This window comes from Xenopus laevis, chromosome 4L (genome assembly GCF_017654675.1).
Source record: "Xenopus laevis strain J_2021 chromosome 4L, Xenopus_laevis_v10.1, whole genome shotgun sequence".
NCBI classification, from domain to species: domain Eukaryota; kingdom Metazoa; phylum Chordata; class Amphibia; order Anura; family Pipidae; genus Xenopus; species Xenopus laevis.
This window is the reverse complement of record NC_054377.1, coordinates 32,992,375-33,020,073: the sequence shown is the minus strand read 5'-3', so window position 1 is coordinate 33,020,073 and position 27,699 is coordinate 32,992,375. Positions and strand designations below refer to the sequence as shown.

General features: G+C 38.9%; 2 protein-coding genes across 5 annotated transcripts in view; one reads left to right on the top strand and one right to left on the bottom strand.

Moving 5' to 3' along the window:
• The window catches only part of edc4.L (enhancer of mRNA decapping 4 L homeolog), a 106,965-nt gene extending 81,617 nt beyond the window's left edge, over positions 1-25,348 (bottom strand). For 2 of the 4 annotated variants that reach the window (XM_018256430.2, XM_041589131.1), the window contains exons 1-4: positions 25,195-25,348; positions 12,970-13,123; positions 10,941-11,052; positions 3,176-3,275 (exon numbers count right to left, since the gene is read on the bottom strand). In XM_018256430.2, coding sequence (XP_018111919.1) covers positions 3,176-3,275; positions 10,941-11,052; positions 12,970-13,123; positions 25,195-25,348 — 520 coding nt within the window. 4 annotated transcript variants of the gene reach the window in all.
• A 44-nt stretch (positions 25,349-25,392) lies between these two features.
• thap11.L (THAP domain containing 11 L homeolog) lies at positions 25,393-26,858 on the top strand. The gene has a single exon (XM_018257755.2). It carries the CDS (start codon positions 25,393-25,395, stop codon positions 26,287-26,289), a length of 897 nt encoding a protein of 298 aa, XP_018113244.1. The 3' UTR covers positions 26,290-26,858.
• The last annotated feature ends 841 nt before the right edge of the window (positions 26,859-27,699 follow it).

The following is a 27,699-nucleotide window of genomic DNA, read 5'->3' as shown; positions in this document are numbered from 1 at the left end:
GTACATTTCTGTTCTGTGAGTTTGCAATTGATCCTCAGCATTCAGCTCAGATTCAAAAGCAACAGATATGACCCATGTGGCCCCCCCTCAAGTCTCTGATTGGTTACTGCCTGGTAACTAGGGTAACCAGTCAGTGTAAGCCAAGAGAGCTGAAAAGCAGGAAGTAGTGTTCTGACTGACATGTTACATATAAAATCACTCCAGCCTTTATACATTATATTTTTGGCTAACTAACTATATTAGAAACATTTTTTAATTTTGCACAGCCTATTTACCCAGTTTTTATTTTTACACTGTACAATTCCTTTAAAGGACCAGTAACACCTTTTAGAGAACCCAGACAAAGTCAATGTACTTACATTAATAACACCCAATTTGCAGCTGCATCCTGCTTTCTAGTAAGGAAAATGGAAAAAATTGAAACCGCTGCTTTCTCATGGAGTCCAAGGGGCTCTTCAACCCTGCCTGTGCGTCGCCGTGAGCCTCTTCCTGTTCTTCGGGTTCCATCTTCCTGGTTTGTGACATCACTTCCGGAACAACCATTAGTTACCTGTAAGCGTCTTCTTGGCTGTCAAAGTCTAAGCGTTCTCCTTATATAGCCTTTCTCTGTGCAAAGTGTTTCCTTAGAGTTCCTCTCTCAGCTTTTCCTCCACATACCACAGCTTCCCCCCCTCCGTTCCGGTCTCCCAGCAGTGCCCTTCACATACAGCAGCATGCCCCCACCTCCGTTACGGTCTCCCTCAGTCTTTTCTTCCGCATGCTGCAGCCTTCCCCCACCTCCGTTCCTGTCTCCAAGCAGTGCCCTTCACATACAGCAGCCTTCCCCCACCTCCGTATCCGTCTCTCTCAGCCTTCCCCCACATCCTATCTAAGTATGAATGGATGTCCACGTTGCAGCCTTCCACAACTGATCCTCCGAGGCTTGGTTCCGAAAGGCCCAGGACGTACTCATACCCCTGGTGGAGTGTGCCCTAAGTTTAGCTGGGGGGGTATGTCCCTGTGCCTTGTAGGGCCTTTGAATGGCCTGTTTGATCCAGCGGGAGATGTACTTGTTGTCGTAGTTGCTGGGGTGCCCTGGAGGGGCCCTGAAGGGAGTATGAAGAGAGAGTCCGATTTGTGGATGTCTTCGACTCGATGCCTGTAAAACTTGAGAGCCCTAACGGGATCTAGAGAGTGAAGTTCCACCTCATTGGAGTTGGCAGGTGATGGACTGATGGTTGGTATGGTAATTTCTTGATTTAGGTGAATGGTGGATACCACCTTAGACAGAAAAAACGGAGTGTGTGCGAAGGACCGTCCTATCGTGGTGAAAAGCCAGGGAGATCTGCAGGATAGAGCTGAAAGTTCGGATACCCTTTGTGCTGATGCTATGGCCAGTAGGAACACCGTTTCCATGTGAGCAACAGAAGTTACACCAAAGCCATCGGCTCAAATGGAGGTCGTTGAAGAGATCGCAGGACCAAAGTTATGTCCCATGTGAGCACAGGAGCTTGGACAGGGACCATACTAGGGTCCGCAAGTGTTAAACCTTGTCTGATCTAAGGCAGTCTGTGTACTGAAACGCATTCCTAGGAAAATCATCAATTGACTTGGAATCAGCGAGGACTCTTGCAGCCTGTCCATTGTGACCCGCAGTGCCTGTTGGGCCTCTGCGAATGTCGGTGCCTTTATTAGAAGATAGTCCATGGTTATGGGATACCACTAAAGAGTGTATTTGCGTGTGAGGTAGGTGTCTTTAATGTAAAGAGGGGCAAGGAATTGGCCTGATGACATTGCCCCTATGACCAATCTGAGCGTTTACATCTTAAACCTTTGTGGCCGAATGAATGCGTTGAGCTCCTCGAGGTCCAAGATTGGGCGGGCTGAGCCGTCCTTCTTGGGAACTATGAACAGGTTTGAATAGTAGCCCTGAACCTTTCTTCGGGTGGCACTGGTATGATGACGTCTGATTGTAGATTGTAGGTTATCAATCGCGTCCTAAAGTGCTTGGGATTTTTGATGTTCCTGAGGGAACCTGGACATGAAGAAGCGTCGAGGAGGGAGGGAACAGAACTCTAAGTCCTAGCCTCGGGTTACAATATCGTCTACCCAGGAGTCCCGAGTCAGAGATGTGTCAGCCGATTTGATTGGCAAAGTGATATCCCTGATCTGGAAACCACAACACAGGGACTAATATGCTCCAGAGATAATATGACCCAGTTAAAATTTCTGCATCGTTCTTAACTCACTCCAAGTTGCTTACCTAAGTTAAACCCAGGGATAAGTGATATATATATATATATATATATATATATATATATATATATATATATATATATATATATATATATATATATATATATATATATATATATATATATATATATATATATATATATATATATATATATATATATATATATATATATATATTATATATATATATATATATAAATATATAAAAGATAGATAGATAAATATTTAACAGAGAGGTACCCAGGCCGCAAGGGTGTTTTTATACCTACTCCTGTGAAAGATAGATATTAACCAGAAGGGTTTTTATACCTAATTGCAATCAGGGATACAATTAAGTGTTGTACTTGAACAGTTGTGTATTTTCTTTAGTATCTAAAAAGTAGAAATTTTCCAGCTCTTGTAATGTACACAAATCAGATATCAATGAGACAATGTATGGGCATATTTCTGGGAGTAATTATCTGCTAAAGACATTAGTTTCTTTCAAGCAGAAAATGAGGCAACAGATCATACAATAATACAAGTACCTAATCGTCCCATAAATTATACTTAAAGAAATAAATACATTAAATACTAAGTCAATAATTGTATGTGTGCAATACATACATTTTTAAAAAGACTTTATGAACAATGTGTAAATGTGTATTGCTAGCTCAAACTAATAAATGGTAAATCTGTCCTAAAATTAGCAGTTTTTACAAATGTTTTGAAACTAATTTGAAACTTTAAGCATCGCTTGTGCACAAAGACAATGTTTTCTAAATATGAATTTCACATTACTCCTGAGAAAACAGGTGTCATCATTCTGGCATAAGAGCATGTCTATTGACCAAACCATCTTTACTTTACTAACCCATTTATAAACGATATAAATTGACGAAAGACGAGTTCTTCAATCAATTTAAAATCTGAATTTAAACAATTAATAATTATATCATACCTCTAGTCGCATATGCAATGTAGTCGTTTGATACTGCGATCAGATTGCCACAGTAATACTTCTGTTCCCAATCATATTTAGCTACGGGCTGTATTTTGACCTTCAAATAAAAAAAGAAAAAGAAAAAAAAAAGATTCTATTAGAAGAGATTCTATATTTGCACAAAAAAAGAAAAAACTTTTCTAGACATTACCAGAAACTAGAATTGTCAAGAGTTTTTTTGGTGCTAACTGGAAGTAGTTTGTATGCCCCCCCCAAGTCTCTGTGGGTTTCCTCCAAGTACAGGAACCAGTTATCCAGAAAGCTCCAAATTATGGAAAGGCCATCTACCAGAGACTTCATTTTATCCAAATAATACATATTTTTAAAAAGGATTTCCTTTTCCTTTGTAATAATAACACAGTACCTTGTACTTGATCCAAACTAAGATATAATTGATCCTTATTGGAAGCAAAACCAGCCTATTGGGTTTATTTAATGTTTAAATGAATTCTAGTAGACTTAAGGCATGAAGAACCAAATTACGGAGAAATCCTTATCCATTATCCGGATATGTTACAAATGTTCCTAAAGGGTCAATTCTCTGAGGATATAATCAATCATGGTGTTGCTCATCATGTCTCTACACTATATTCATGTCCCCATTCGCCTATAGCGATGTAAGCCATGCACCCACTATCCTCCCTTAGACCCCAATTCTACATGTTTAAGGTTCATGGTATCCCTGATTTCACTTACCCCACATAATCCTAGCCTGCACTTATCCACTGCTATCTTGCCGTTTCAAATGTGGCACAGTAAGAGTTACCTAACTCTAGTATAGTCAAATAGTTAAACCAAAAAATAAATAAATGTGCTCATACATGTGCATGTGCTGCATATCCCACTACCCGTTTCTGTAAAGAATGCATATTCAGATCAAAATAACAAAATAACATAATCCCACTTCTCCCCATAGTATGTGCGTTCCGTGTTAAGTCTCATAAGTCCGTGTTGAGTCCAATCAACCCCAAAGTCATCCCATTCGCCTCCCCCAAAGTATGTGCATCGGTGTTGCGTCTAATTATCCACATAGAACCACCGGCTGTAAAACATCTAGCAGAGAAGTTTCATAATCCTATACAGCATTAGGCATCCCTCACTGCGGACAGTGTCAATTAATACTCAATACTCTATTAGCGATGAAGTCCATGCAAGGCCCCCATTGCGCACCGGCTGCCCCGTTTTCTTAAATTATGCCGTAGGGAACCATACACCACTCCACTTCTTCCTGGGTGCCGACTAATTGTAAGTTTATGTTTTTCATTAGAAGGATATCACTTATTTTTGTCACATACACAGAGATATACTAATTAGCACAATACACTTGTATATGAGACATTGACATGATAGTTTTTGAACATTGTCAATTCACTTTATGGTATATAAAAGGGAAATGAGGTTAGAAGTTATAATTTCATATAAAACGCGTGTACTGCTGCCTTTCCGCTCCAGCAATGCTCACCACTTCTGCTGCTTCTCAGTTTTCTGCTCTTTCACTGTACAGCTGTATATAAGACCCCTCCTGCTCCAACTACAACTTACAGCTTTCTTTTTTCCCTGCTCACAGCCTGCCAATTTGGCCTGTAGGGTCACCTTTCCTTTGCCTTCCTTCTCCACTAGGGCTCACCACTTTTGCCTGGTCACATTTCCCTCCCTCTAGATAGATAGATATAAACACAGATATATATATAGATATAGATTTATGTGTATATATGGACAAACAATCCCTGTTTTGTTTAAAGGGTAAGGCATTTTTTAGTAGCAGTATGCACAAAATGTCGCTGTCTTAAATATATTGATAATGGGTTGAGTGCAGAGGACTCTTGTATTTGACTATATGTATTTGTGGTCACAGCCTCATTGCACCCCCGCCTAATGGTTTTAAAAAATAGTGGTGAGCACAACTTTCCCTTGTTTGTTATAGTTTATACAGGAGCAGTGACCAGCTCCATGTTGTAGCTCCCACCCTTCTCAGCTATAGTCAGGTGATCCCACTGGTGTCTAATAAAAGGGCAGCCAAGTATGAAGGTTTACTTTGAAAGCAGCAAGTAAGTTGCAGGTAAAACCTAGTCCCTTTGTAAAATGTATAATGAAGCAATAGAATTCTTAATGAATCAGATAAAATTGAGCATAGGACTGGCCAGATATGGGATGACTTTGACGTAGTTGGCCAGCTTAAATATATTGCAATATATGGACAAACAATCCCTGTTTTGTTTAAAGGGTAAGGCATTTTTAGTAGCAGTATGCACAAAATGTCAATGTCTTAAATATATTGATAATGGGTTGAGTGCAGAGGACTCTTGTATTTGACTATATGTATTTTGTGGTCACAGCCTCATTGCCCCCCCGCCTAATGGTTTTAAAAAATAGTGGTGAGCACAACTTTCCCTTAAGGGTTTGTTATAGTTTATACAGGAGCAGTGACCAGCTCCATGTTGTAGCTCCCACCCTTCCCAGCTATAGTCAGGTGATCCCACTGGTGTCTAATAAAAGGGCAGCCAAGTATGGAGGTTTACTTTGAAAGCAGCAAGTAAGTTGCAGATAAAACCTAGTCCCTTTGTAAAATGTATAATGAAGCAATAGAATTCTAAATGAATCAGATAAAATTGAGCATAGGACTGGCCAGATATGGAATGACTTTGATGTAGTTGGCCAGCTTAAATATATTGCAATATATGGACAAACAATCCCTGTTTTGTTTAAAGGGTAAGGCATTTTTTAGTAGCAGTATGCACAAAATGTCGCTGTCTTAAATATATTGATAATGTGTTGAGTGCAGAGGACTCTTGTATTTGACTATATGGATTTTGTGGTCACAGCCTCATTGCACCCCCGCCTAATGGTTTTAAAAAATAGTGGTGAGCACAACTTTCCCTTGTTTGTATATATATATATATGTAATCCTCCAATGAAGAAGCTGCACTCACAGGTCTTGTCCAAATGTATAAACTGTTTATTTAAGAAACTAACATTTCAGCTGCATCTCAGCCTTTGTCAAAGTTACAAATTGCAATAGAAACCTCCCTTATATACCAGGAAGATGGCGCAGGATCCCTGGTTCCCTCCCACTCTGACGTGTTCCCCCTAATCAAGCTAATGTGATACATCCTAACTGAATCTAAGCAGCTGTCACTTAATATCCCCAACTGATACATTTACACAGCATATTTTAGTTCTATACAGCATATGTTAGTTCCACTCTAGACCCAGTGACTTTCAGTAATGTGTCAATTAATAACAAAATATCTCACAATCAGTAAACTGGCAACATTGTATCAATCACCAATAACCGACAGTGTTAGTTACTTTTTATACCATATTAACAATGCTTCTGTTACAACGTGTTTCAAAGTGACAATTAAGAATATAATATCATTCTGTGAGCTTACCTCCACTCCAAGTGTCTATATCCCTCTACGGTGCCTGTCGTACCCCCTGTGACTCATATCCGTCGTTCCACATGTGTCGGTCCTTCTATCATGTCCCTTATGTGTATGCCGCCAATAACCGAAGCATGGGTGATTGGCGGCATACACATCTATCTATCTATCTATCTATCTATATATATATATATGCAGTATGCACAAAATGTCTCTGTCTTAAATATATTGATAATGGGTTGAGTGCAGAGGAATCTTGTATTTGTCTATATGTATTTTGTGGTCACACCCTCATTGCACCCCCGCCTAATGATTTTAAAAACTAGTGGTGAGCACAACTTTCCCTTGTTTGTTATAGTTCTACAAGAGCAGTGACCAGCTCCATGTTGTAGCTCCCACCCTCTCCAACTATAGTCAGGTGATCCCACTGGTGTCTAATAAAAGGGCAGCCAAGTTTGGGAGTTTTACTTTGAAAGCAGCTAGTAAGTTGCAGGTAAAACGTATTCGTCCCTTTTATAAAATGTATAATTAAACCATAGAATTCTTAATGAATCAGATGAAAATTGAGCATAGGACTGGCCAGATATGGGATGACTTTGACGTAGTTGGCCAGCTTAAATATATTGCAATATATGGACAAACAATCCCTGTTTTGTTTAAAGGGTAAGGCATTTTTCAGTAGCAGTATGCACAAAATGTCTCTGTCTTAAATATATTGATAATGGGTTGAGTGCAGAGGAATCTTGTATATATATATATATATATATATATATATATATATAGAGATATATATAGAGAGATATATATATATATATATATATATATATATATATATAGAGAGAGAGAGAGAGAGAGAGAGAGAGAGAGAGAGAGAGAGAGAGAGAGAGAGAGAGAGAGAGAGAGAGAGAGAGAGAGAGAGAGAGAGAGAGAGAGAGAGAGAGAGAGAGAGAGAGAGAGAGAGAGAGATATCTCTCTCTCTATATCTCTTTTTTTAAAGTTTTTATTTTAAATTTTCAACATTCAACATACACAAGATGAATAGTAAAGGTAGAGAGAGAAGAAAATAGATAGTAGAAAAAGAAAGTTGTGAAGGAAGGGGGAGGGGAGGTAAGCTACCGACTGTCATATCCATTATAATAGAATACATGCAGTTAACGAGTTTGTACTTTTAACCAGGTACCCCAGACAGCATCAAATTTTTCAGGGCAGCCCCTTGACAGATAGGTCAGTTTCTGATTTGAGAGAGAATCATTTATCAGCTTTTGCCAATATTGTAGTGTAGGAGGGTTAAGTGACTTCCAATGCATTAATATGGCTTTCTTCGCAAAATAGAAGAGCTGTAGGTAACAAATTCTAGAGTAGGAGCGCAGCTGGAGGTCACCCATTATCCCCAATAAACAATTTTCTGGTGAACGAATACTTGGCAATGCGAGTTTTTCATTCAAGAATTGAAGTACAACACTCCAAAATCTCTGGATTACCGGACAGGTCCAGAATACATGAAACATGGTACCCGGTTCCACTCTGCACTTGGGACATAGGTCTGAAACATTTTCATAAATTTTAGCCAGTCGGTAGGGAGTTAAATAGACTTTATTCAAGAATTTTATTTGTAAAAACCTGTTCCTCATAGCGATAGATAGCTCTGTGACTAACTTGAAAGCGTCCTTCCATTTTTCTTCATCTAAGTCAGGAATATCACTTTGCCATTTGCCCTTAACACTCTCAAGAGGGGAGGGACCAGCGGTAGATAGGATAGTATACAAACAGGTTAGGGGTTTTGTTAGGTCCACTCTAGGTTAATATGTCTCTAGGGTTGTTATCTCTAAATTTACAGGTCTCGCTGGAAATTGTCTTAATTGCAAATAGCGAAACAGCGTATCTGGGTGAGGGTGGACTTCCTGTTGTAGTGTAGCATATGTTTTACATTCACCCCCAGAGGTTATATCACCAAGCGTTTTTATCCCCATCTGTGCCTGTAAGGAAAATGAGTGATTTACAGAGCAGAAGATAGAGAGAATAGAACAACACCTTAAAGATGGCGTCTAGAGCTTTTGGCAATTCAAGGAATGTGACACTGGTTAATGCTTGATTTTCACCATATATAGTATGCTAAGTGTAGTTTTTACCATATATAGTATGCTAGCTTCTAAAATGTGTAAATCTTCTTATATCCTGTGGGGGGGAAACATATATAAAGCTTCATTTGGGGGGAGGCTCTTTGACTTCTGCCTGGACTTCAGAGTGCCTGGTTATGTTGGAATTGCTGCTGAGCCATTTTATGGAGGGGTCCCTCAGCTTAAGGTCCCCATAGACGCGACGATTCTTCTTGCCGAACAACCGATTTTAGGGAAGCCCGACCAATCCTTCGAAATTATCGTGCGGTTAGTGGTATTCGAACGATCGTACATCTTACGATTTTTCGGCCGACATCTGTCGGGAAATTGATCGGCCAGGTCAAAAAATCTTTGTCGGTCCCAGTGCAATCTCTCTATGTTTGCAGGGCCAAGCAGGCAGCTCCCCTTTGTTTTCCTGGTAAATTGGTCTTTTTAGTTGATGGTAGATTCGTACGATCGTTCTGAGAAGATCGTGGTCTCACGATCAGGATCTGATCTTTTAAAAATCTCAACATCTATGGCCAGCTTAAGTATCAATAAATCTCTTATGTTTGTTTTACTTGTGTGTGTCAGTTTAATCACGCTACAGACTGAACAAGAGCCCAATCTCAATACAGTGCCCATCTTGCAATGTCAGGGTGTGAGTGAAAATGAGGTAGGTAAGTATTGCCCCACATGGTGTATAGGGGGACCAGGCTGTAGAGGTTCCCCTGGCCAGTTTTTGAGACTTCTGAAATACCTGTACCACCGTGCGCATAGAAATAGTGGTAACGTGATGGGGGGAGACACCTCTGTACAGGAGTTTGGCAAGGGTCTCAAGGGAACCAATTACTGCGGCTTCTAGGACCACTGCTGAGTTGCTCAAATCAGGGACAAACCACCAGTGGGCATATACCAGCTGGGCCGCAAGGAAATAAAGTTTGAGATTAGGTAGTGCTAGGCCTCCTCCAGATGCTGGTGCCTGTAGCACCCTAAAGCTTAATCGTGGGTGTTCTCCTGCCCAAAGAAAGCTTCTAATTATTTTGTCTATTCTGGCGAACCATTGGGCTCGAGGGTTTATGGGAGAATTATGGAAAACATGTAGAAATTTAGCTAGGAAAACCATTTTGAACATATTAATTTTGCCTGATAGAGAGAGAGGTAGGTCTTGCCATACAGAGACTTTGTTAGTCAGAGCCTGTACTACTGGATCCAGGTTGAGTTGCTCAAATCTGTTAAGATCTTTATGGATCACTATACCGAGGTATTTAAACAAGCTTGCTACTTTGAGCTTAAATAAGGTGTTCGGAGAGTCCTGAGGAAGGGGATCAATGGGAAATACCACAGATTTATCAAGATTGATTTTCAGACCTGAGTATTGGCCAAACTCAGAGACAGTTGTCAGGAGATTTTCTAGGGCTGCACCTGAGTTGGCCAAATATATCAGAATATCATCCGCATAAAGTGATATTTTTTCACAGAGGTTTCCCATATGTAAGCCCTGTATTTCTTCATTAGCCCATACTCTGATGGCAAGGGGTTCTATGGCAAGGGCAAAAAGCAATGGTGAGAGAGGGCATCCCTGTCGGGTGCCCCTTCCCAGAAATATACGTTCCGATAATTGTCCATTGACCAAAACCTTAGCTGTCGGATGCGCATATAGTGTCTAAATCCTCTTTCGGAGATTGGGGCCCAACTTATAACGGGCTAATACCTCCCACAAGTATTGCCACTGAACCGTGTCAAAGGCCTTTGCTGTGTCCAGGGACACTACAATTCTATTTCCCACATTATCATGTTGGATCGCCAGGTTAGTAAAAAGGCGTCTCACATTGATATCAGTGGCCTTTGAGGGCATAAATCCTGTCTCGTCCGGATGTATTAGTTCAGGTGCTACCAGTTTGAGTCTATTGGCTATGATCTTGGCAAATATCTTTATGTCACAGTTAAGGAGGGATATAGGCCTATATGAGTCACATCAGGGGGTTTGCCTTCCTTACGTATTAGGGTGATATAAGCATCATAGCATGAATCGGCAGAACCCCTGTTCTATTAATTCCATTAAAGAGAGCTAGAAGTTTAGGGATATCTCTATTTCCTTTTAAGAAGTCATGAGAGTGCGGACCTTATTGCATTTTGGTGCAGGAATATGTTAAAGATATACGCCACCCAACTACTACTGTACAAAGCACTACCCATTAAACATTAACAAAATAATAGAATAAGTAGTAGAAGTGTATTTACCTTGTTGCTTCCTCTTGCTTTACTGCATATATTGGAGTCGTGGCTGGCAACAATTTCTACATCTTTACCAGTGATTTTGATGCAAGAAGAGCTGTCATCTCCAGATAGGCAACTAAGAGAATAATAAAGTTTAAGGCTGAGATAAACATTTATTCAGTAAAAAAAAAAACATTCGATAACACTAAGCACTAAAAAGATATAGAACATGAAAAATAAAGATATAAAACTGTCAATACAAGGAAAAATGTTCAAGTGGTATGCAGCAATTGCCTCTGATTATGGTGAAAGAATAAAAACAGGCAAAATTATGCACCGTTTATATTTTAGATGCCACTTAATTCTCACCACATATGCTGTTTCGTGGAGTGGCTCATATGAAACAGTGGTATGAGACACAGGGGCCAAGTCGGTCATCTGGTGTGCACAAATCGGCTGTGGCTAAAAAGCTCCTTGCTTTTTCACTATAGCCCCTGAGTTAAGGGGAAGTGCACGATGGTCTTATTACTCAGTCACATTGTTTACTGGTGGACTTGATTTTAAATGCACTACAAACTTAAAATGCTAATAGATCGCGTAGGAAGGTAATTATTCACAGGTGTATGTTTGTAGGCTGGGGCTTAAAAGCTCCCTGCTTTCCCTCTAGAGATACTAAGCTAAGGGTAAGTGCCAGGGCCGCCATCAGGGGGGGACAGGGGGGACAAGCGTACCGGGCCCGGGCATGAAGGGGGGCCCGGCAGCGCTGCATTTTTTGAAGATCCGGGCCCCCCTTACGAGCGGCCGAGCCGTACGTCTTGCCTCTTGCGTGCCGAATGCGGAAGTGCCGAAAAGCTGAAGCCGATGCGCCGAAAAGACCCGAAGTCACGGAAAAAGCCGAAGTCACGAAGCGCCGAAACCGAAGTCCTGAAGCAGCGCAAAGACCCGAAGTCACGAAAACAGCCGAAATTGAAGTCCTGAAGTGGTGAAAAGACCCGAAGTCACGAAAGGAGGCGAAGTTGAAGTACTGAAGCCACGAGTTCAATTCTACGGAACACCAGTTTGTGTTTTTTTTTTTTTTAATCCCCTGGCCACCAATGTATTATTTTAATATTCTATAGGCCCCTGCCACCAATCTTTTTTTTAAAACTTTTTTTTTGGGGCCCCAATTTTTTTTTAACTCGTAAGGGGCCCCTTGCCACCATTGTATTTTTTTGTTTTTTTTTTTTTAAAAAAAAATTAATTTTCTTTTTGGTGGCCCCAAATTTTTTTAACTTGTAAGGGGGCCCCTGCCACCAGTTTTTTTTTTTTCAAAAAAAAATTAATTTTTTTTCAAATTTTTTTTTGGGGCCCCAATTTGTTTTTAACTTATAAGGGGGCCCCTGCCACCAATGTTTGTTTATTTTTTATTTTTTTTTGTTGGGGCCCCAAGTTTTTTTTAACTTATAAGGGGGCCCCTGCCACCAATGTTTTTCTTTAAAAAAAGAGAAGCTGGCATTCAGGTAACAAAAACCCACTGAGTGCAGGTCAGAATGACTGGCTGCAGTTTTTAAAAAACACCCTGCACATGCAGGACTTAAAGGAGAAACAAACCCTAAATAAAAAAAAAACCCTATGCTCCTACCCTACATAGACCCCCTTCCCGCAGGACAAATGCCCCTAGCTCTTTACTTACCCCTCCGTGCACATTCTGTCCAGGAAAGTTTACGGGCACCATCTTCAGCCACTTTGGTAATCTTCGGAATGAGACCGGCGCTTCAGTAATTTTTGAGAGTTTTGTCACATGCGCAGTTGTCGCAAAACAGAAAATTGTGCCAACTGCGCATGCGCCAGAAGCAGATGGTGCCCGTGAACTCCGTTGGACAGAATCTGTATGGAGGGGTAAGAAAAGAGTTAGTGGCATTTGCCCAGGGGGCAGCTAGGCTGGGGGGGGTCTATGTAGGGTAGGGGGGTTGGTTTTTTTTATTAAGGGTTTGTGTCTCCTTTAAATGTGCTTGAAAAAGGTTGAAGAGACAGACATACACATTTTTAAAAACCTAGGGAAAGGTACACTCACATGACCTGTCTCTCTGAATTCAAAACTGCAGCACTGCAGAGGTTCGTATCAGACAAGGAGGTACCCACAGCTGCAACTTGATCAGTAACAAGAAGACCGTTCAGATCACTGCTGAAGGAGGAGTTCGATTTCCTCTGGTTTCCATTAATTGAATCTGAAAAAGAAAAATGAAAAAAAAAAGTTAGTTATGTTGCAAGTTAATCATATTTACCTCTATAATGGCTAGCAGTGCCATGTCTAAAATGTGGAACATTGCCCAGCTAATGGTTAGATTTTTGGAGAACAACTCCCCTAAAGCAACATAGGCTTTGATCCTCCAAAAGGGGCCAATGAACTTACTGGGGCTCATTTATCAACACTGGGCAAATTTGCCCATGGGCTGTTACCTATAGCAACCTATCAGTGATTAGCTTTTTAAAGCCAGCTGCAAGAAGAACAATCTGAATGGTTGCTATAGGTAACAGCCCATGGGCAAATTTGCCCAGTGTTGATAAATGAGCCCCACTGCCTCAGGATATGCAGAACGTAAAAAAAACAACCAACAACAAGAGACATCCATCATGTGTGGTCACTTTTTCAATTACAATCTCCACTTCAGCCACTGGTTGTAGCCAAGCTTGGTGTTGGTAAAGCAAATGCTTCTATTTTACTTAACATTAAATTTCAAGGGATTCAGACAATTTTTATGGCATACTGATTCCTATGTTTACAAATAATTCTGTTAATAGGCTGCTCAGGGGGAAGGGAAGGGTGATATCACTTACAATTAAAACAAATTTCACTGCAGGAATCTGCTGATGCATTTTAAAATTTAAGAAACAAGTTTGCCTGAGACAGTTGCAGTTGCATACACAACACTGCATTTTACATTACCAAAAAGAGAACACACATATACAGGAGTGTATTTCTCCATAGTTTAGTTTAATGTTGATATGATACATATAAACATTTTCTTTCTTTCTTTTTTAAATTGGCAAGTTTATGATGTGTTGCAAAGTTACTTTGAAGTTCTATTTCCTGTTTTTTTTCAATCAAAAACATTTAGGCAAGAAAATACCATTAAGGAATGCAAAAAGTTTATATAATACTCAGGCCAGTGAATATTAAGTAGAAGACTTAAAGGGGTAGCTCACATTCATGTTAACTTTTAGAATGTTATAGAACTGCCACATTTTAAAATCTTTTAAAATGGTCTTCACTTTTTCATAGTTTAATTATTTGCATTCTTATGATTCTTTTTAGCTTTCAAATGGGGGTAACTGACCCCGACATAAACTGTTTTGTGAAGCCACAATTCTACTGTTATTTTTATTACATAAGTTTCTATCCACGCCATCTCTTATTCACATTCCAGTCTCTCATTCAAACCACACTGCATTTGTTGCTGCTCAACATAAAGCTAAATAATTCAAAAACCACAAATAATAAAAAAAGACCAATTGTTAATTGCATTGTGGTTCAACAGCTCAAGGTCTCAAATAGCGCAAAGGTATGGAGGTCAATTTTTTGTTCTAGCTTATCATATGGTTAGAATGTGATTTTTGTACCCACTTTCTGGTTTTGCCTGTGTTTGAATAGCTATTTAAGTAAATTGTATTTAAAAGTAAATATCTGATTGAACAAGTACACCCCCTTTCAAGTCAGTATTTGGTGGACAAACTGTCAAGTTGAAATTTTCTATTGGACTAAGATCTAGACATCCCAGTACATTAACAACATTGTTGTTTTTAAGCCATAGTTTTGGCTTTATTCTTCTTTATATTATTTTGCTTCTCCCAAAACGCAAGTTTCCTGCAGACTGCTCCAGGTTTTCCTGCAGGGTTCCATTGTATTTTGATGCATTAATTATAAATTCTAACTGCACGTGTCTTCCAGGACCTGCTGCAGGGAACTAAGCTTGAAGCAGATTCCACCATGCTTCACTGTGGGGATGCTGTATTTATGATGACATAAAGCATGGCATTTAGTCTGATTGCAAATAATGCTAAAGTTTGGCCTCATCAGATCATAAAACTTCTTAGCTGACTTCAGAGACTTCCATGTACCTTTTGGCAAGCTGTAGATGAGATGTCATGTGAGTTAACAGAGGCTTTTTGCCAAGCTGTGACTGATCAAACACTCTGCAACAGTTTTTGCATAAGTAGTCTCTTTAATCTCAGCCACTGAAGTTTGTTCTTCCATAGCTGTCATTGGTCTATTTAATAATCTCCTCCTTTTACAGTAAGTGTTAAGGTGATCAACTGTTCTCGGCAGACTTACAGTTGTAAGAAAAAAAGTGTCTCCGTCTTTTTGATCAGAAAAAACACACAAGAAAATATAGGTAAATATATGTTATCACTATATAATTTATATAATATATAATATAGTGATAACTTATATTTACCTATATTTTCTTGTGTGTTTTTTCTGATCAAAAAGACGGGGATACTATGTTTCTTTTCTCATATATATATATATATATATATATATATATATATATATATATATATATATATATATATATATATATATATATATATATATATATATATATATATATATATATATATATAAATTCAAATACTGACAGAAGTCAGATCCCCTCCTTTTAATCAATTTTATATACTGAGTGTATCTGAAGAAAGATCATTTCTTTTTTATTGAGACTTACAGTTGTGCCATGCTCTTTCAATTTTTTAATGTTTGATGTAACTACTCCAATCGGTATTCAGTGAAATTATCTTGTATCCATTTTATAATTTGTGCTTTTTCAATCATCTTTTTACGGAGTTGGTTGGCGTGTAATTTCGTCTTCGTAATGTAGGTCATCACAGTACAGGTATGGGATCCGTCATTCAGAAAACAGTTAACCAGAAAGCTCAGAATTACAAGAAAGTCATCTCCCATTTTATCCAAATAATTGCCTTTTCTCTGCAATAATAAACAGTACATTGTACTTGCTCCAAACAAAGATATGATTATTACTAATTTTTATTGGAAGCAAAACCAGCCAATTAGGTTTATTTAATGTTTAAATGATTTTCTAGAAGACCGTGAACGCTGTGTAGTTACTATGATAGAATTACCAAATTGTCAGACAGGTGTTACTTGGGAGAGTTTAATGAACAGAGGTGTGATTGGATTATTGGAAGGGTTTATATGCGGAGGACTTCCCATATTCTGTTGAAGAAGTTGTTCGGATGCATAGTGAAGCATCTTCAATGATTACTCAGCAAGTTCAACTCTAAATTTACTTCTAATAGAACCCCTATACATAGTGGTTTTCAAAAGTGCTAAGCTTGGTTATGTGGTGGATTTGCCTGCAAACCTTATCGGTTTACCAATGCTGGGTACGTATGTCTAGCCTAACTGAATATTGAAGGGGTCGTTCACCTTTGATTTAACGTTTGTAATGCTGTAGAGCTGATATTCTGAGACAAACTGCAACCGATATTCATTTTTAATTATCTGTGGTTTTTGGGTTATTAAGTGTTTTACTTAGCAGCTCTCCAGTTTGTAATTACAGCAGTCTTGTTGCTGGGGTCCATATTAACCTAGCAACCATACATTGATTTGCATAAGAGACTGGAATATAAGTAGAGAGGCCTGACTAGTGAGATGATGACTAGTGAGTGATTGAAAAGTAGCAATAACAGTACATTTGTAGCCTTACAGTGTTTGCTTATAGATGGCATCAGTGACCCCCTTTTAAAAGCTGGAAAGAGTCAGAATAATGATAAACTTAAAAAAAAATAAATGATGAAGACTAATTGAAAAGTTACTTAGAATTAGCAATTCTATAACATACTTTAAAGGGAAACTATACCCCCAAAATGAATACTTAAGCAACAGATAGTTTATATCAAATTGAATGACATATTAAAGAATCTTACCAAACTGGAATATATATTTACATAAATATTGCCCTTTTATATCTCTTGCCTTGAGCCACCATTTCGTGACTCTATCTGTGCTGCCTCAGAGATCACCTGACCAGAAATACTACAACTCTAACTGTAACAGGAAGAAGTGAGGAAGCAAAAGGCTGAACTCTGTCTGTTAATTGGCTCATGTGACCTTACATGTGGTTTGTATGTGAGTACAGTGAATCGTACGATCTCAGGGGGCGGCCCTTATTTTTTAAAATGGCAATTTTCTATTTATGATTACCCAATGACACATACTACTAAAAACGTATATTATTATGATAATGGTTCATTTACATGAAGCAGGGTTTTACAAATGAGCTGTTTTACTCAGTATCTTTTAACAGAGACCTACATTGTTTGGGGGGTATAGTTTTCCTTTAAGGTTAAACCACCCCTTTAAGTCTTTAGATTCAACAGAAATCAGTATTATGCTCAGTTGTGGTTCCACCTTTTAATACTGCTCAAAACCTTGTTAGGCCTTGCAGCTGATGACTGTCATTGCTTTTTACAGCAAACGTTACTATTGTCAAGAACCCCAAGGCCCTTCTCCATTTTGGATTTGCTGAATGCAGTCGCCTTAAGTGTACATATATCCAGGTGCAAACCTTACCATTTATCAACACTAGGGGGATTATTTATCTTGCTTTAATAAAAGTGGAGTGAAGCATTACCAGTGATGTTGCCCAGAGCAACCAATCGGCATTTAGATTTCAACAGTTAGAAAACAAAAGCAAAGATCCAATTGGTTGCTATGAACAACATCACTGGTAATGCGTCACTCAACTTTTATTTTATTACACTTTTATCCACTTTTTTTTTTTTTTTTTACACAACATGATAAATAGACTAAATTTCATCTTCCACTTACTCCATTCTGTCTACGTGATTTTTAGCCAGTCTCCTATCCATGTACATGTAGAAAGCTTATGTTGTGCTGAAAAACAAAATGTGGCTTTTCCAACTTGAATTAAATATTTGTCCTCTGGTATGCCAAGACCCAGACTATAGGTTATGGCAAATGCCAGTGGGGATAATCTTAATTAATATTTTGTGGGCTGTTTGGGCCTCGGTGTACTTGAAATGTCAGGGCTTATTCTGACTCCCAGTCCAGACCTGGGTATGTCTCTAAAGTGAAAGAAAAAACAATGATGAAAAAAGCAGTTTAGTGCACCTTGTAGAAAATTTGCTAGTGCTAAAAAAAGTGAAACCATGAAGTTTGCCCTCTTTTGTTTCTATGTCAAACTTCAATTTCAAATGTCAGCCTTTTAACTAAACATGTAACTGTGCCTAATAAAACGTTATCAAAGGTTTAATCACTTTTGCTTTTGGCAGAATTAACAGGTGGCAAAACGTTGGCTATCCCCAACATTCCCTTTCCACTAATAACAACAGGAAGCCCTGCAAGTTATGCACAACCTGGAAAAAAAATCTTGAAAATATGAACAAGCACTTTTCTGCTCACGCAGAATAAAAGTTTTGCTGTGTAGGCATTTGTAATTTCTCTTATATATATATAATGACATCATTGAAGAAAAGTCCCCTTAGTTCCGTAAGTTTGCTCAACCACTAAGGCGCAGCTACCAACTATTGCCTAATACTGGCTGTTCATTCTGTAAATGAATGTTACCTATTACTATAGTGTTAACCAAACTGCGCATCTTCCTCCCGCTCATTAAAACTTACGCTTCCCTGACGATGACGAACCATGTAATTTTGCAAAAGCTTACCTTCAGTTCGGTCTAGTTTTAAGATATCCCGTAGATGCTGAGTAGCGTCCACGTCAATACTGGTAACTGAAGCCATAATCTATAATACAGTATTCCCCTCTTACACCAGACTCAAAAGCACAAATAACTACCTCTACTTCCGCTCCCTTGCGTTCTTAATTCCCATCTTCCCCTAGGAAACATGAACAGTTGCATAAAGGTTCCTGGGCGTGCTTGTTAACCAATGATGTTTCGTAAAAGCTAGCCATAGGTATCAGTTTTAGTGATTAGCTATACGATTTCAAATGCATGCGTGTTCCCAAACAGGATATAATATGCCACAATTACAATACATTCCATTTTGGGGGCTATGCGTTTTCGAGAAATTCCACTGGTTTAGTAAAATAGGAGGGCTAATATATCTCATACTAACCCACCCAACGTTAGACTGCGCTATATGGTTGTTCACCTTCCAAACACTTTTTTCAATTTAGTTGTTTTTAGATTGTTCCCTAGAAATAATGACTTTTGCCAATTACTTTCCATTATTTATTTTTTACGTTTTTTCCAAAATCTAAGTTTAAAGTTGAATGTTCCTGTCTCTGGTGTTTGAGTCTGGCAGCTCAGTGATCCAGGTGCAGATTCTGAACTGTTACAATTTTGCAACATTTAGTTGATACATTTCTCAGCAGCATCTCTGGAGTATTAGCAACAATTGTATCAATTCTAACAGCTGCCTGTAATGAAACCCAGAGATTCTGCTCAGCAGGGACAAAGATAAGAAATGTATCAACTAAATGTATCAATTTAGAACAGTTTACAGGATCGGCGACCCCCCTCCCAGAGCTGCTTCAGAAGGAGAGAAATGACACTTTATACTTCAATATTAGAAAAACCGTGACACATAGAAAATAGAAAGTCATTGGAAAAAGTCGTTATTTCTGGTGATCTATCTGATAACAACTAGTTGTTTGAAGGTGAACAACCCCTTTAAAGCTATTCCCTTAACCTAATAACCAGAATTGTTGTTTTAAGCACTTCCATGAAGAATGCACTATTTAAAGGCATACTTCTGTCAACTCTGTTGGCCCGTTTATGTTTTGCTTATATGGGGCTTTGTTGCTTTCTGCTAAGTTAAAAGTATTCAGATTTTTATTAACTTCAGTGTCTTCAGATTTATATGAATAACTAAATAGTATTTGTTTACTTTGCTTCAGCTAAGCAGCACCCGTTTCTAAAGGCTACGCCAAGTCTGACCAATCAACCCGGCACTGTCCAAATGTACAGAGACATGGAGCTTCAGCATATATACACAGATAATAGTACAAAGTTTTGTTTTATATGATTTTATGTCTGCAAAGGTGGGCTTACATTGGCTGATCCACTCATTTGGAGAGGTCACCAAAAAGGATTTTGCTACAATATGCCCACCTCTAGTGGGTGATACTGGGCTGATCCAATTGTGGACATGGCTGATTGACATCTGCCCAATTTTCGGTCAGTTATCGGTTGGGGAATCCCAACCGAGGACCCCATACACTGACCAGTAAACTGCAGACAAAGTCTGTTGGCAGCTTTAATCGGCCCGTCGCCCGTGCATGGCCACCTTAAGGCCAACTTAATTTCTAATTAGAGTTGCCACCTTTTTTCCCATCGCAATCTGGGCAGGGGGCGGGCCATGACGCAGCGGGTCCATGATGCGGCAGAGGTGGGGCAGGGATGTTAAGGGCAGGGCTATGACCGGCAATTGGCCGGTCGCCACATCAATCATAGGAAATTTGGAAAACCGGGCAGTTAGTTTTGACCCATGCAGCCCTTCAAAAAAACGGGCTGTCCGGGTCAAAACCAGGCAAGTGACAACCCTATTCCCAATGTATAATCAGCGACAAGCATTACAAGCAGTAATGCAATAAACTGTAATCACCCCTCTAGATAAAAATAATTTGATCATCTTTTGTCAAGTGGGATGTGATTGAATTGAGACAGAAAAGCATCACATTATTATTCTACTTTACAACTATTACTATTACAATCCCTGCCCCTGAGCTTTGCTGGTTAGATTCCAGGGCTTTTTTAACCACTTAACTGCTGTAGATAATGTAAGTTACAATCTGTGTAAAAAAAAAAAGTATCTGTTTGCCCCAAATTTTACAATCAAAGGCAACACCAGGTTTGGTTGCAAATCCTGTTCAGAATCTCTGGGCAACACCCAATGCAATAATAAAACCAACCCTGCACAGGCCCGAGTGCACATGCTTCCCCTGCACCTTTGTGGACACATGTTTCATCTAGCATGCCTGTGGAAAAATCACTGTAACTCTCTGCGAACACAGGTCCAGTTGCAATTGCATGATCCGTAGTTACATCACTAAACAGTAAGGTCTGAAAAATGTCTTGTGGGACCACATTGTCTTTTTTGTTCTTACATGCATACCCTTGTTAAGAAAACACACACACACACTTTTTTAAAGGGGACCTGTAATCCAGACATAAAATGCTGTATAATAAAAGTCCTTTACAAATGAATTATGAAACCCAAATAATGTTTTTATTAAAACATCCATACCTGTTGTAAACTCATTTAGAAATCTAAGCTCAGTCATACTTTTCTTCCCCACCACTATGTCTCAAACAAAGAGACAGGGCAGGCAACTACTTTCACATTCTATCCACACTCCCTAGATGTCACTGCGTGCCTCTCGTTACCCCTCCCTTCCCGTGGTCTATAATTATGTAGTCGGTGCATCAGGTCCCCCTTTCTGGCATATACACAAAGTTAGGGGACAATACAAAGCTTGTCTTAACAAACGTTTTCACAGAATGGCAGCTGCCTGCTTGCTGTGATTGTGAATTACAAGATCAAAGGAAACAAGATTTATGTAATTTCTATAGTGTAAGTAAACTTTATTTTGCCTGACTAGCACTTTAGAATAGAATTTGGAATTATTTCTTAGGATGAAATTTTTTTTTGCATGTTTATTTCTTTTGAGGCTAGTGCATCTAGTTTCTGAGCAATGACCACCCTGTGTAATGCAATATTAATTTATTTCAGCATTTTTATTACATTGAATTTTGTACCATTTTATTTAGGGATGCACGAATCCTACTTTTGGGATTCAGCTGAATCCTTACCCAGGGCTGTAATTGGGTGTTCTGTGCCGAATAATTGACATGTGCATGCACAAATAGGTGTGTGCAGCAATTTTTTTTAACACTTTAGGTTGGATTTGGTTCAGCCAGGCTCTTGTACAATGCATAAAAAAGTACAATATATACATAAACGTATACACAGGGAAGACAAATCACACAATAAATATACACATAATTCAAATGAGGACAAAGAGCTTAAAGAAAAACTATACCCCCCAAACAATGTAGGTCTCTATTAAAAGATACTGAGTAAAACAGCTCATGTGTAAAACCCTGCTTCATGTAAATGAACCATTATCATAATAATATACTTTTTAGTAGTATGTGCCATTGGGTAATCATAAATAGAAAATTGCCATTTTAAAAAATAAGGGCCGCCCCCTGAGATCGTAAGATTCACTGTGCACACATACAAACCACATATATGGTCACATGAGCCAATTAACAGACAGAGTTCTGCCTTTTGCTTCCTCACTTATTCCTGTTACAGTAAGGGGCACATTTACAAAGCTCGAGTGAAGGATTCGAATTAAAAAAACTTCGAATTTCGAAGTGTTTTTTGGGCTACTTCGACCATCGAATGGGCTACTTCGACCTTCGACTACTACTTCGAATCGAACGATTCGAACTAAAATCGTTCGACTATTCGACCATTCGATAGTCGAAGTACTGTCTCTTTAAGAAAAACTTCGACCCCCTACTTCAATGTTAGCCTATGGGGAAGGTCCCCATAGGCTTGCCTGAGATTTTTTGATCGAAGGCTATTCCTTCGATCGTTGTATTAAAATCCTTCGAATCGTTCGATTCGAAGGATTTAATCGTTCGATCGAACGAATAATCCTTCGATCGTTCGATCGCAGGATTTGCGCTAAATCGTTCGACTTCGATATTCGAAGTCGAACGATTTTAGTTCCTAGTCGAATATCGAGGGTTAATTAACCCTCGATATTCGACCCTTAATACATCTGCCCCTAAGTGTTGTAGTATTTCTGGTCAGGTGATCTCTGAGGCAGCACAGATAGAGTCACGAAATGGTGTTTCAAGGCAAGAGATGTAAAAGGGCAATATTTATGTAAATATATATTCCAGTTTGGTAAGATTCTTTAATATGTCATTCAATTTGATATAAACTATCTGTTGCTTAAGTATTCATTTTGGGGGTATAGTTTTCCTTTAAGTGCTATGTGGTAAGACACACAGTGGAAAGGAGGTCAATGCCCCCTAGAGCTTACAGTCTACTCTAAGCAATACTTAGTTTAGGGGCCTCTACAGGTCACATAGCTATGTAATCCTATGTATACTGAAAAAGCTGTCAACTATTTTTAGGCTGTGTCCCCTGGTCTGCAGGATTTAAAATGGGCTGAGGCCCATTTACCATTTGAAGCAGTAATCCAAGTATTGTTAAGTTAAAAATACTTTATTAGGACATACATAAGCCTAACATGGCCATCAAACAGTTCAGAAGACCCCTGACATTCATATTTATGATGATTTATCTTGGAACCTAAAAACCACTTATTACAGCAAAGCATTGCTTTTGAATAGAAATGTATTATTTTATTTTAGTCAGAATACGCACTTTCTAAAATATATAGTTTCTAAAGGTTAAGCCTATTATAGAATGTTTAGTCCTGCAATCCAAGGTATTCTAATTTCAGGAGTGGGGATTTGATTATTTTGTAGTGTACACCTGGGAGACTTTGATCTATAATAATCAGAAATCTCTATAAAACTGTATTTGGTGATATTAAAGGGGTTGTTCACCTTTGAGTTCATTTTTAGTATGATGTAGAGAGTGATATTCTGACATAATATGCAATTGTTTTTCAATTTTTATCGTTTTTGAGCTCTTCAATTTTCAGTTTTAGCAATCTGGTTGCTAGGATCCAAATTACGCAAGCAACCATGCATTGATTTGAATAACAGACTGGTATATGAATAGAGGAGGGCCTGTATAGAAAGATGAGTAATAAAAAGAGCAAGTAAAAAGTTGCTTACAATTGGCCATTTTATAAATTACTAAATGTTAACTTAAAGGTGAACCGCCCCTTTAATCCCTAATTTAAAGGTGAACCGCCCCTTTAATCCCCAATTTAAAGGTGAACCGCCCCTTTAATCCCTTACCTGCCAAGAACGTATGCTGTATGTGTTGACGGGCAAGTGCTCAATCAGCCAAGAAAATACAAAGTATGTTTCTCTGCAGATGAGCATTTCTCTCTACATCAGCAGTTTTTGCTGCCTCCGCTGAGAGTCGGGAGGTATGACAGTCCCCTGGGCAACTAGGCTGGGGGGCTGTCACGCAAGGCCAGCGTCACAGGGCCAAACTCCAAGCAGCAGATGCAATCGGATTGTGCATCTGCTGCTCTCCAGGCTTCCTTTTCCCTTCAGTGCCTCCAATGCACTTCCTGCTGTACAATATTCTGCACCAATGGACCTCCAGGACCCCTGCAGCGGTGACTTCGTTCCTTCTGCTCCAAACAACGGTAAGAGGCCTTTATTTACACACTTAAACACATATTTTAAAGAAGATTGGTTTTTAATTTTTATTTTGCACACGCATAGAAGTGTGATACATGTATACACAAAAACTCGGATACAGGGTTTTTGTTTTTTTTACTTGTTCACTTTACTTTTTAGTCTTTTGTTTTTCACCTAAAAACGTTTAGAAGTGTACACACATGTATATGCAAAAACTCACATACGGGTTTTTTTTTTTTTTTACTTTTTCTCTTTTTTTTTACCTAACAACAGCGTGACTATTGAATCAGGAGTTCCGACCACTAATTGCGTTGTTGTTTGTTATTTTATTTCATTGGTTTGCACGATTTTTGTGGTTTTATTGCTATCCATACCTGCATTATTATTCCTTGTGTTTTTTTGCATAGCTTTGCAGTTTGGTGCATTATTTCCCATTTCCATTTTGGCACCATTAATAATAAATAATTGAATATAGCATTTATTGCCTTAGATTAAAAATATGAGTGTATTTAAAAACACAAGACGTCAGACTGATTAAAAAAACTCATCCATAAAACAGGCATGAATTCATATATCAGCCATTTATACTGAATGACTGCTAATAGTGGATTGTGAATAGTTATTCAAGAAGAACATTATTAGACTGATCACCCTTTATCTTCTAGATAATAAATCGGGGGCAGTGTTCCTATATAAACTGCAACGCAAAGCCTACATGAAAGACTAAAATAGATTTATAAAAGATGCTGAAGTAAGTAAAACGATGTACAGTAAAGTGTACGTGTCTAGAGCCCCTGACAGTAGTGCGTTTGCCTCTTTACCTACCCCTAGTTCCGCTCATGTTTACTGTATTTGAATACGTCCTTTTATTCCCAATTACAGCCGTAACGGGACCTGGCCTGCGATATACTCTGTTAATGTGTTTACCCACTACAAACCATTTCCCTCCCTTAGCAAACACGAAACTTGCGCGCAAAAATTACCAGACATCTCGCGATACTCGAAGTTCTTGCAAATCGGAAGTCGAACCAGAGCATTTCGGTCAACGTAGTCTTTAGCTTTCTCACTGCCATTTTTTTTGGAGAACAGGAAGTGAATGCATTGTGGGATATGTAGTTTCCGCTGCCCGCTTTCCATATTCTTATTTCACGGAGGTCGAAGAATTGTTGTGTAGTGCAAGGATGCCTGGCTTTACTTGCTGTGTTCCTGGCTGCTACAGTAATTCGCATCGTGATAAAGGTTTGCACTTCTATACTTTTCCAAAAGATCCGGAGCTAAGGTGCCTGTGGCTGAAGAATGTGTCCCGGGGTGGAGTGTCGGGATGCTTCAGCACCTTTCAGCCAACTAACGGGCATCGGGTCTGTAGCCTACACTTTCAAGGTGGCCGCAAATCTTACAGCATCAAGGTGCCCACCATCTTTCCTCTCAGAGGTGTTAACGAGAAGAGGACTCGTCGGAGCAGCACAAAGAAGCGACAGCAGCCAAATTACACACCAGCTGCAACTACGGTTCTAGTGACAGGGCTGCCAGGACAGGAGGAACAGGAGGTTCTAGAGCTGACAGCTGGCGGTGCTGAAATGATGCTACTGAGTACTACGGCAGGCATGGGTGCAACTATAACAAATGTAGAAGGGTCTTCTGCCGTTATTGGAGCTACGATAGATGCAATGGGAACAGCAGCAGTAGAAAGAGGATCAGTGGCAGCACCATCCAATCTCGCTGTTAAGTTGGATGTGGGGGAAGCACACGCAATTAGTACTCACTTTTCTTCTGATGCAAGCCATGGATCCCACCAGCAGCTCCAGGTTGTGGTAGTTGGAGATGAGCCATTCCCCTCTGTAGATTGTTGGCCATCTCTTTTAGGTTCAGATCATTCTTACTCCATGTCATCCGGCACCACCACAGAAGAATTGCTGAGGAAACTTAATGAGCAAAGGGACATCATAGCTCTGATGGAAGTTAAGATGAAGGAAATGAAATCTAGTATAAAACACTTAAAAGTTACTGAAGTTAAATTAAGGGAGGAGCTTCGTCAAAAAGACAAAGATAAAGTCTCACCAATGATAAAAAGTAACTGAACGATGTTCAGTGGTTGTCTGATTTGTGACTTGTCAACATCAGATGAAAGTGTTTAGACTGAAATGGAATCAAGCACCCTAATCTTTATATGGTTTGTTTGTTTTTATTGTGCTATAATTATAGGTTTTTGAACAGCTGTTCCCTAAGATTCAGGAAAACTCGGCCTGAATCTTGATCGTCTTTCTGCTCTTCGCTGAAACTTCTTGAAAAGTTCTGGGGTAGACAGTTTGTGGCACTTAATGATCACTTTGCAGAGACCGCAGCCATGTGTAGGAAAACTATGAAAATACAAAAGTTTTTTTTTTTTACTGGATTTTTTTAGGACATTTATATTACTGCACCTCTGCTAAGCAAAAAGAAAAAAAAGCCGATAATAACCACTTTGACCTTTGACAAGCCTTTCATATATAGACAGTATTGTAGGCCTATTAGAACACCCTGTAGACTGAAAATGACTGAACAATATCAAGGAAAATGTTCAGTATTGATAATGGGAACAACCCTATTTGTCAAAAGGAACAGGTTCTTTGCATTTTTTTTCTTCAAATAAAATGTTTCTGTAAAAGTGTCCCATGGTTCTGGATCTGGAGTTTTTTTTTATGTATTAAGGGCTGAATGCTGATTATTTTTTATATATAGATATCCACACATCTATTAAATCATTTTGCATTTCAACAAACCCATGTCTTTTTTCATTACCAATACAGTTTTGCTCTTTGAAATCGTATGCAAAATACCATTTGGGGATAAAATCTAAAAACACTGATCCAGTCATTAAATGGATTTTACTACTACTACTGGTAGATGTGTCATTTCCTAAATTAAAATGTAGCATTTGAGCAATATGTTTTAACATATGCTCTGGCTCCAGAAAAAATGTGTAAATAGCTTCTTTTTGAGATACCCTTTACCCCAATTTACACAAATTTTAAAAAGTTCACATAACTTTTTTTTTGGCTAGAGCATTGTAATTTTTTTATCTACATCTGACTTGTCACTTTCCTTTGTTCCTGGGTAAAATAAATCTGCATTATCTTGCTATATGACAAAGATGACATTCTGTGATTTAAAGTAACAGTAACATCAAGAAATTTAATTGTTTTAAAGTAATACAAATATAATGCAGTGTTGCCCTGCACTAGTAAAACTGTTGTGTTTGCTTCAGAAACACTACTTAGGGGCACATTTACAAAGCTCGAGTGAAGGATTCGAATTAAAAAAACTTCGAATTTCGAAGTGTTTTTTTGGCTACTTCGACCATCGAATGGGCTACTTCGACCTTCGACTTCGAATCGAACTAAAAATCGTTCGACTATTCGACCATTCGATAGTCGAAGTACTGTCTCTTTAAGAAAAACTTCGACCCCCTACTTCGGCAGCTAAAAGCTACTGAAGTCAATGTTAGCCTA

Bases quoted from the DNA above. Each gene is read 5' to 3' on its own strand.
- thap11.L (XM_018257755.2), top strand. From the start codon at position 25,393: ATGCCTGGCTTTACTTGCTGTGTTCCTGGCTGCTACAGTAATTCGCAT.